We start from the raw sequence: 9631 nt of genomic DNA on the forward strand, positions 1-9631 counted from the left end.
GCCCCTGCTACCAACCCCAGTGTCCGAGTGCGAGGGGCCTTTGCATACAGAGCGTTCGCCTGTAACGAGCTGTGGTGAAGTGTCCGGAACCTGGGGGTGGACACTCACTGGCTTGAGCACTCGGGGCTGGGCCCCCACGGTGGAGGCAGCCACTTACAGGGCCCCGCTGGGGGTGCCCGGCTAAGATCCCATCCCGCGGGCGGGCGGTGACCGAGCATGGGTCCCTCTTCTGACTCAGCCCCAGAAGCCCCTGCCCCTCCTCGGTTGGCTGGGTTACCTCCAAGAAGCCTCCCATTCTGTGCGAGCGAGAAGCCTGGGGAGGGCACACTGGTTTTTCCAGGGAGCAGTCCCGTGAGCCCTTGCTCCAGGACACCCGCAGGCGAGGAGCAGACATTCCCTGCCTGGGCAGAGGCGTTGGGCCCCAAAGAGGAGGGTGTGAAACCACCTATCTGCCCAGGCCTTGTCAACTACAAGTCCTGGCAATGCCAACACCAGTGCCCCAGGTGTAGATTTCAGGGAGAAAAACAGGCTCTGTGCACCTGAGCCTGAGGGGCCCAATTGTTCCAAGTGAACAATGATTCAAGGATGCCCTGATCCCCAGGTGTGGAAGGGAGCCAGCTCAGCTCTTAACCCTGTCCACTTTCTCAACACCTGAAGCAGCTCTGCCTGCCCACCGGGACCCTTCAGGCCTCGTGACACAACCTACCACCTGTCTACTTCACTAACACATTCTAGGAGTTCATGAAGTCTCAGGTGTGAGCAGGAGGGAGGCGGGTCTGCCTTGGGAACAGGTGTCTCCCAGCTTGCAGCTCTGGGACCCTCAGTCTGGGACACAAAGACACTAACCTCCCTGAACCTGCTGGCATAAAGCAGTTGTTGAATGCTGGCAGGTGCAGGGCCTGGGCTGGGGCAGGGATGGCAGCCGAGGGGAGACAAGGCTCTGCCCTCAGGAAGTTACCTTCTGTCACATTGGGAAGTGGTGGGAGAGGGGAGAAGAAAAGTGCGCAGGAAGAAGGCAGGCTTACATGACAGAATTGCCTTTAGAAAATGCCACAAGCAGAAAGAGAAGGTGCTCAGGAAGTGAGCACCTGCTGTGTCTCCTCACGGCCCCTGGACCTAATGACTTGAAGAGGGAACAAGAATAATGTAGCTGAAATGCATACCGCTTTCTAAGAGGGAACAAGAATAATGTAGCTGAAATGCATACCGCTTTCTAAGTGCTTCAAGCACTCGGAGGCCTGGGCATAGCTCCACTTTATGAGAAAGCAGGATCAGGAAGGGTCAGGAGCAGTGCCGGTGTCGGTTGGCATGAGTGGGTGTGGTGAGGAGCCTGGAATCTGGGGCCAGCGAGAGGCTGCTGGGAGGGACCCTGAAGGCTGATGCGGGCAGGAGGGGAGGCAGCGCAGGTAGCGGGATCCACATGTGCATGGTCGGAAAACCGGGGTGGAGAGGTCAGAGCTAGGCAGGCTGGGAAGGCAGGCAGCCCTGCACAGGGGCGGGGCGGGGCAGGGCCGGGCTTGCGGGTGTGAGGAATTTGGAGGCGTAGCTAGGGACTGTGGCACTCCGCAGTGCCAGGCAGAGAGTCAACCCTGCAGATTTCTCAGGGCACTGGGGAAGAGAGCACCGGGGCTGCCGGCGAGGCTCCAGGGTGGGAATGGGTCTCCTCTAAACTAGGGAAGCAGCGCGGGGCTTGGAAAGAGAGCAGGCCCAATCTGAAGTGAGGCCCCTCACGTTTACCAGCAGTCCAGGGCCCCAGGGGGTGCAGGAGGACTGGCCAGCATCACTCAGGAAAGAGCCCACACCTAGGAGCCGCGTCCTACACGAGACCCGTGCGCGGGGGGGGGGGGGGCTGGTGACGGCCAGATGGCCGAGGACGCGCAGCCGCTACAGCACAAAAGAGAAACACTTCATCTGACTTTCTCTGCGAGGCCGTCTCCACAGTTGCAGTTTATCTGCGGATGACCCAGGCTGAGCAAGCAGGACCGACCTGGAGCTGAGCGCCAAGGCCGCTGGAGCCAGGGGCTGCAAACACAGAGCAGGGGCCACCGGAGGCGAGGGGCGCACCCCGAAACGCGGAGCTGCAGTGATCTGAAGGAAAGCCTCCTCGTCCCGGTACGACCGCCGGCGGCTGGCAGTGGACTTCGGCCGGGTGCCTGTGTGTCTCGGCCTCCGGAGCCGCTGAGCTGGTCCCCCAAGCCTGCGCAGCCTCACTCCCTTTCTTAACAGGGACGCAGATTTGCGTTTACTTCTGCTTCTTTGACAGTTTACAATAAAGCTTTGCTCAGAACCTGGGCTGGGGTCGTGGTGTCGGCCTCTGTGCAGGTCGGCAGCAGCCCAGTGCGTGTGTCAGTCCCCAGGAGGAGGTCACAGATGAAGAGCTGCTTCCTCGTCCCTGTCCTCCGCGGAGAAGTGTGGGGTGGGTGGCTTCTGCAGGGGAGAGCAGGCGCTCCGCACTGGGCAGGCTGGGGGCACCGGGCGGCCTGGGGCTCCGGCAGGTCTTGCCGTCCTGGTGCGGCCTTGGCAGCCAACCGGGAATGCCTGCCAGAAGCCCGCTGGTGCTGTTCCGTCTGGATCATGCATTTGTTCTTTCAACAAATATCCATGGAGTGCCTGCTGCATGCCATACACCATTCTAAGCCTTGAGATAACATCAGTGAGCAAAGCAGCCAGGCATCCCAGCCATGCCCTGTCAGACAAACAAGTCAACAACACGGTGTCAGAAGCTGATGAGTGCAATGGAAGAGCTAGGGCCAGGCAGAGGCATCAGGGGTGCTGGGCAGGGCAGGGCAAATGGCAATTTTTAAAAAGACTTATTATGCATACAGAACTGGGGTACAGGCGGCAAGAGGACTCACCAGAGACAGAGCAGGGAGCAGAACAGGCAGATCAACGAAGTACACCGCTGAGGGGAGCAGCAGGCAACACAGGAGAGGTCTGCTGCGCCATGTGGGTCACCGGGGCCGGGGATCAAACTCGTGCTGGAGTGGCTGCGGCCAGCTTGCAGTGCTGCGTCCTAACCCGTTGTGCCACCAGGGAGGGCCGCAATGGCAATTTGAATGAGAAAATCGGGTGGTCTTCCATGTGGAGGTGAGAGCTGAGCCCTGGCTGGACGAGGCCATGGGAAGAGGGAACAGTCAGCAAGGGTGGACAGATGCGAAGGAAGCTGAGGTCAGAGGAGCAGGAGCTACCTGGTGAGGCTTCTAGAAGCTGGACCTTTGGTCTGGGCTGAGCGGGAAGGGGTCACTGCAGCTTGCAGAGGAGAGGTGTGGTCTGGCTTAGGTTTCAGCTTTTGGCTGTTGCCTGGACAGATGTGGGAGTGGGCAAGGAGGCAGGAATCCAAGTGGAGGTGAAGGTGGTTTTTGCCCAAAGCGTAGAGTGGAAGGAGTGGGGGGCTGGAAGGGAACCTGTTTTGCCCGTAACCTTAAAGCAGTTTCCTTCTGGAATGGTGGTGAGGTTTCAGAGTGGCTCAAGGACCACTCCAGGGTTGGCACCTGCCTTGGCAGATGTCTGTGGGCAAAGTGCTGAGCTCTGGATCTCTATGCCCAAGAAAGGAGAGTCCCCCTCTTCCCGTCCCCGCTCCGTCCTCCAAGGAGGGGCACTTAGGTCCCTGCCCTGTCTGTCTGGGTGATGAGGTCCAAAGAGAAACAAGTAGTTGCAACCTGGTCACCCCCACACAGAGACAATACACCACCGTTTACAACTCAAAATCCCCTTCTTTCCCCTGGGAAAGAGGCTTAGCTTTCCCCCTGAGGAGGCTGGTGGAGGTTGTTTATGACTCACAAGCAGATTGGGGAGTCGTAAACAACTCTGGGAGAACAGCTCCAGGCCCCATGACTCACTGCTCTGGGTGGGCCAGCCCAGCAGGCGCCAGGGTTCCCCAAAACCCAGGCCAGCCTAGGCAGGGCTTGCCCCCTGGTGGCCTCGCCCTGTCTTTGCAGCTGGGTGGCCTGGCCTGGGTGCAGGGCAGCCAAGAGCCCAAGAGCCGGAGATGAATGGGAGGGTGGCGCGGCCGCCCTGACCGGCACGGTCTTGCCCCAATGGGCTCCGTCGACCATGCAGCCGTCTGGGCCCCAACAGAGCCTGCCCTGGCTGTCCCCCGCTGCAGGGCCGCGGGTGGCTCAGGCCTGCCCCTGAGCGGTCACAGCGGGTGCACCTCCTCCAGCCCCCAGGCCAGGCCTGGGCCGGCTCCCTTCTCCTGGGCTGAGGCCTGGGCACTGGGCCAGGCTCACCCTACCCCCAGGGTTAAACATTAGTGGGAGGTTATCAGGCCAGAGGACGGGGAGGGAGAGGTGGAACTTCGCTTTCACCAGCGCTCCTCTGCCCCGGCCGCCCGGTCCGCCTGCCGGACAATGCCTGTGGAGGAGTTCGTGGCCGGCTGGATCTCCGGTGAGACACTGCTCTTCCTATGTCACCTCACCCCCGGTGGTGGGTCACTTCCGGGAAGGTGAGGGACACAGGAGGAGGGAGGGGAGACCAAAGTCCTGGTTTCCCTGGAGGCTGGGAGCCAGCTGTCCCACAGCCTCTCAGGAGCCGCCGGGGGAGAGGGAGAAAGCCGCACGGGGAGGCCAGGCTGCTTGAGGGGCTGGGAAGGAGCCACGGGGAGTCCCCCAGAGCCCACTCTGCAGGCCCCCTGCGCTCAGCAGGAACTTGGCCTTTGAACTCACCTGTGGCCCTGCCTGCCCCCATGGGACTCCACCCTACCTGGCAGTGGACTGTATGTCCATCTGGGCCCGAGGCTTGCCGTGCTGCAGGTCCGGCGGGTTCCTGGGTGACATTTCTCTTAGGAGAAAGAGGGACATTCCAATCCGGCCTCCCGGGAATGTGACATCACCCAAAGCTTCAGAACCAGCCTCTGCTATGCAGGCAAGACCTGCAGGGGGGGCGGGCAGGCCCTCCTCCCGGACCGCCAAGACTCCCCTAAGGACGGAGCCTGCAGCGCCAGGGCACCCGGGGACCGAGCCCCCGCGCTGGACAGTGCTGTGACTTGGGAGAAGAAGGGAAGTCGGCAGGGAGGCAGGAGCTGTAGGAGCTGGCCCCAGGTCCCCCGGTCAGACAGGTCAGCCGGCCAGACGTGGGCGCGGGGTGGTGGCTCGGGCCTGTGCGGGGCTGCGCGTCCTCCGGCCATTGCATCCGGCCCGGTCGCCATGTGCCGGCGGGCTCCCTGCCCATACCTGCTGGGCCACTGCTGTCTCCTCCGAGGGTGGCCCCCAGGGGGCTGAGAGGTCCCCGCACCGCCCTCCTGCCCGATCCCCTCTTTCCTCTCGGCACAAACTCGCCCGTGGCCTGGCGCCAGAGCCCTCACTCACCGCATCTTCTTGTCACCACAGGAGCTCTGGGCTTGGTCCTGGGACACCCCTTTGACACTGTCAAGGTGAGTCTGGGGGAGGCGCTCCAGGAGAGAAAGATGCCGCGTGAGCCACCGGTCAGGATGCCCCGCGCCAGGGCCTGGTAGGGCTCTCGCCCTCCCCTGCTGTCTCGCTGCCTGGGGGGCGGCAGGGCAGCAGGCGGGCGGGCCTGGGGCTGAGCCCCGATGCACACCTGCCCCACCCTCCCTTCCAGGTGCGGCTGCAGACCCAGAACACGTACCAGGGCATAGTGGACTGCATGGTCAAGACCTACCGCCATGAGTCGGTGGGTGGCCTGCGGCTTTGGGGCGGGCAGTCAGGGCCAGTCCCCTCCTCCCCTCCCCGGGGCTGGGCCCCTGGAGAAAGGCAGACCCAGGCATGGGGCCCCGGAGGCCTCGGCGGGCGCACGGCACGGTGCCTGAGTGGAGGCTGAGACCACCCCTCCTCGCCTCTGCCTCCCTGCGGTCAGCCCAGAGGAGGCCAGAGGAGGCCTCACGGGGTGAGAGTGCACAGGGGAGCCTCCCACACCCCCACCCACTTGAGGGGTCTCTCTGCAGGTCCTGGGTTTCTTCAAGGGAATGAGCTTCCCCATCGCGAGCATAGCCGTGGTCAACTCCGTCCTGTTTGGGGTCTACAGCAACTCGCTGCTGGCCCTCACGGCCACCTCCCACCAGGAGCGGCGAGCCCAGCCGCCCAGCTACACAGATGTCTTCATAGCCGGCTGCACTGGGGGGTTCGTGCAGGTCAGAGCCACGTGTGGGTGCTGGCGCACAGACCACGCACACGCGGCTCCAGGTCACAGGCCGCCGGAGCAGGACAGGGGCTGCTGCAGACCCCGGCCTGGCTTCCACGCGTGGAAGCCAGAGGGGAGGGTCACGGGGGCAGAGCGAGCTCAGGGAGGGGAGCGGGGCCGTGAGGCCTGTGGGGAGGAGGTCGGCACCCCCTGGGCCGGGGCTCACCCTGGCCACTCTAGCCCGAGCTGTGGGAAGAACTCTCTGCCCGGACATTCACCCTGGGGGGCGCTGCAGCTCCCACAGAGCCTGCGCCCGGCTCCTGGCCCCTGCCCAGTCCTGGCCTCTCTCGGCCGCTGCAGCCCCGCCCCTGCCCGCGGCTCGCCCCACTCCACAGAGCCCACACGAGAGGCCAGATTATTAATCATTAATCATTCTCATGATTTGCTTTGGGCCTTTTTCCTGAGCGCTCAATTGCCCGGGCTTTGGAGGGGTGCAGTGGGGGACAGGGGCCAGAGGGAACCCCAGTGGAACGGGGTTGAGCCCAGTTGAACCCCAGTTGAGCACACAGCGCTCAGCAGGGCCTGGGCCCGGCCCCTTCCACACCCGGGCCGGGCGCATCCTTTTGGACCTGGGCTGCTCCTGACACATGTCGGGGGCAGAGCGTGAGGGCAAAGGGCAAAGGCAGGCGGCTTCCTCCAGGGAATTAATGATTCGTGGGTTCTCCGAAAGGTCCTGGGCCTTCTGCCCCTCTCTGAGCGGGGTGCGGGTATTTCCCAAGACAGAGACCCACCACCCCTCAAAATGAGGGTGATGCCTGAGTTAGGCCCGGCCAGGCCACGGCCGACTCTAGCTCTTTGCACAAAAGTTGCTGCTGGTCTGGCCCGTGGGTGGTGCAGCGTGTCTGGCGCCCTGTGGCGGTGGCCACCCTGCATGCTGGCCTCTGGCCCAGCCGTTTCCTGGGCCCCCAGGAGCCCGCCCCTGGCCCTGCCTCTGGCTCTGGGTGACAACAGCCCACCTCACAGGGAGGCCCCCCCCCGCCCCCTGCCACCGCCTTCCACTGGGGGCAGTGAAGGTTTGGACTCAAAAGGTGGCCAGCGCCGCCCCCCCTCCTCTGTGTTAGCCACCTCCAGAACGGACACCCCAAAAGACTAGCCCCCAAGCAAGGTGCCAACGTCCACTTGGAATTCCAATCTCACCTCCACTTTAACAGCCAACTACTTGCTGGCCTCTGACCCCCCAGCACAAATGCCACCCTGAATCTGCAACCCACCTGCCTCGGCCAGGTGATGAGAGTCCTGCCCGCCGCCACCTTGGCACCTGGGCTGGCCGCGGCCCCTGTCGGGCAGGAGAGCTGGGGGCTGCGAGAGCCTGAGCCTGAGGCTGCTCAGAGCCCCCGGCCGGGCTCCTCCTGGCTCTCTGGAGGCTGCGCGTACCCCCACTCCCGAGTAACAGCCGGTCCGGGCCTGCCGGGGCCGGCCCTGCCGCAGTGGGCCGAGGGCGCCGAGGGCCTGCTGCCCGGGAGGCGCCCGCCTGGCCCGCAGGGGCGGAGGCTGCGAGCCCCAGGAGGCGGCGGCGGCGGGTGGCCCCAGACCAGGGCCACAGCCTCTTCTCGCTTCCTCCCTGCAGGCCTATTTCTTGGCCCCTTTCGACCTCATCAAAGTCCGCCTGCAAAACCAGACAGAGCCGAGGGCACAGCCGGGGAGCCCCCGGCCCCGGTACTGGGGGCCCGTGCACTGCGCGGCCTCCATCTTCCAGGAGGAAGGGCCGCGGGGGCTGTTTCGAGGAGCCTGGGCCCTGACGCTGAGGGACACCCCCACACTGGGGATCTATTTCCTCACCTACGAGTGGCTGTGTCGCAAATACACCCCAGAAGGCCAGAACCCCAGTAAGTGAAGTCCCAGGAGGGGCGCAGGGAGGTGAGGGGCCGGGGGGAGCGGGAGGGGGCGCTCCGCCCCTGGCCTGACCCCTGGCTGGGCTCCTCCACCCAGGCTCAGCCACGGTGCTGGTGGCAGGCGGCTTTGCGGGCATCACCTCCTGGGTCGCGGCCACGCCCCTGGACGTGATCAAGTCCCGGATGCAGATGGACGGGCTGACGCAGAGGGCCTACCGGGGGCTGCTGGACTGCGTGCTGAGCAGCGCCCGGCAGGAGGGGCCGGGGGTCTTCTTCCGGGGGCTTGTCATCAACAGCGCCCGGGCCTTCCCCGTCAACGCCGTCACCTTCCTGAGCTACGAGTACCTCCTGCACGCCTGGGGCTGAGCGGCGCCAGGGCGGCTCCGAGCCCCACCACTGCCGGACCCCAGGGGAGAAGCAGGTCGCGACCCCGATCCTGACGCAAGAGGCCCAGTGTCCTCAGGTCACCTCCAGCCGCGCGGACGGCTGGGGAGCAGCAGCCTGGGGCCGGACTGCCCCTCGCTGAGACTCTGCCTCGATGGTTTTGTCAGAACTGTGACGTCCGGTCTCCCCTCTGACCTGTGACCTCACCCTCCACGGGCCCCCCACGCGCCTCCTTTAAACTGGCCGGCAGCCTCCAGCTGCTGCCCGCCCAGGGAGGCCTGGCGCCCCCACCCTTGGGCTCTCCTGCTGCTGCCCCCGCTTTCCCCACCCAGGGGGGCCTCAGCCCAGCCCTGCTCTCGGCGTGGCTATGCGCTGTCATCCTGGCTGGGCACCGTCTCCCCTCGACTCGCCCCTCCTCTGCCACAGACTGACTTCGGGGCTCGCAGACACCCTGCTGGGGTGCCCCTTTCCCCCTTCCCAGGGCTTCTTGTCCCTGTGCATCTGCTCCGGCTCCTTGAGCCCAGGGGTGCAGCTCCCAGCGGCCCCAGCCTGAAGCCGAGGCTCAGACCAGCCAGGCTGGGCAAAGATGCCCCGTACCTGACCGCTGCCCCGCCCTGGAGACCGGGCTGCTGTCCTGTTGCCCTGGCCTCTGGGAGGCCCCTCGGGGGTCCCCATGCGTGGGGCCAGTCAGGGGTGCCTGCTTGCTCGCTCCCGACAGAGGGCCCCTCTTTTCTGCATCCATCCCCATTGCGGAGTGGAACTAGAAGCTGGCGCAGAGGGTTTTACGTGGCAATAAAGCGGAGCAGTGTGTGCAGCTCACGCTGGCTGGTCTGGGGGCGCCTCCCGGACCGGGGCTGGTGTCCACGTCACCATCAGTGTCCTCGTCTCAGCGGTGAGGTCTGACTCGCCTCAGGCAGCGCGCCCGGCCGGTCACTCAATACTGAGTGCCCTGAGCCCCCCACCCCAGGGCCTGGGCCTCCCCAGAGCCAGCTCCACGGTGTAGGCCACGTGGTGACCGCCTGCTCCGACCTCGGGCCGTAGGCTGCCCCCACATCGGCTTCTATGACTAGGGCTGCCCGGGAGGCCTCCGTCCTTCCCATGAGTGTTTGCGCTTTCTGCAGATACGACTGGCTCACCAGACAGGTCTATTTCTAAAATTTGGGGATGCTACATACTGTTTCCACGGCGCCGGCAGCCTCCAGTGCCCCCAGTAGTGCATGGGGGCCCTTTCTTCAGGCCTCCCCGACACTCCTTCCTGCCCTTGACCTGGGTCAGCC

The 9631-nt window shown here is 64.7% G+C and overlaps 1 protein-coding gene across 2 annotated transcripts; it reads left to right on the forward strand.

Moving 5' to 3' along the window:
- Positions 1 to 4345: 4345 nt before the first annotated feature.
- On the forward strand, positions 4346 to 8338 carry SLC25A45 (solute carrier family 25, member 45). Of its 2 annotated transcripts, XM_004682630.1 has the most exons (6): positions 4346 to 4386; positions 5328 to 5371; positions 5560 to 5631; positions 5903 to 6088; positions 7706 to 7964; positions 8068 to 8338. In XM_004682630.1, exons 1-6 carry the CDS (start codon positions 4350 to 4352, stop codon positions 8334 to 8336), a joined length of 867 nt encoding a protein of 288 aa, XP_004682687.1. In that variant the 5' UTR covers positions 4346 to 4349; the 3' UTR covers positions 8337 to 8338. The 2 variants fall into 2 exon arrangements, with proteins under 2 accessions (XP_004682687.1, XP_012580727.1); XM_012725273.1 differs by lacking the exon at positions 5903 to 6088 and having other exon boundaries at positions 4350 to 4386.
- Positions 8339 to 9631: the final 1293 nt, after the last annotated feature.

This window comes from Condylura cristata, unplaced genomic scaffold (assembly GCF_000260355.1).
Source record: "Condylura cristata isolate star-nosed mole 26May11 unplaced genomic scaffold, ConCri1.0 scaffold00015, whole genome shotgun sequence".
Taxonomy (NCBI): Eukaryota; Metazoa; Chordata; class Mammalia; order Eulipotyphla; family Talpidae; genus Condylura; species Condylura cristata.

Excerpts from the sequence above, each read along its gene's own strand:
- SLC25A45 (XM_004682630.1), top strand. The coding sequence starts at position 4,350 with ATGCCTGTGGAGGAGTTCGTGGCCGGCTGGATCTCCG. Across the intron at positions 6,089-7,705 it reads GCACTGGGGGGTTCGTGCAG|GCCTATTTCTTGGCCCCTTT; the intron begins GTCAGAGCCACG and ends TCCTCCCTGCAG. Across the intron at positions 7,965-8,067 it reads CCCAGAAGGCCAGAACCCCA|GCTCAGCCACGGTGCTGGTG; the intron begins GTAAGTGAAGTC and ends TCCTCCACCCAG.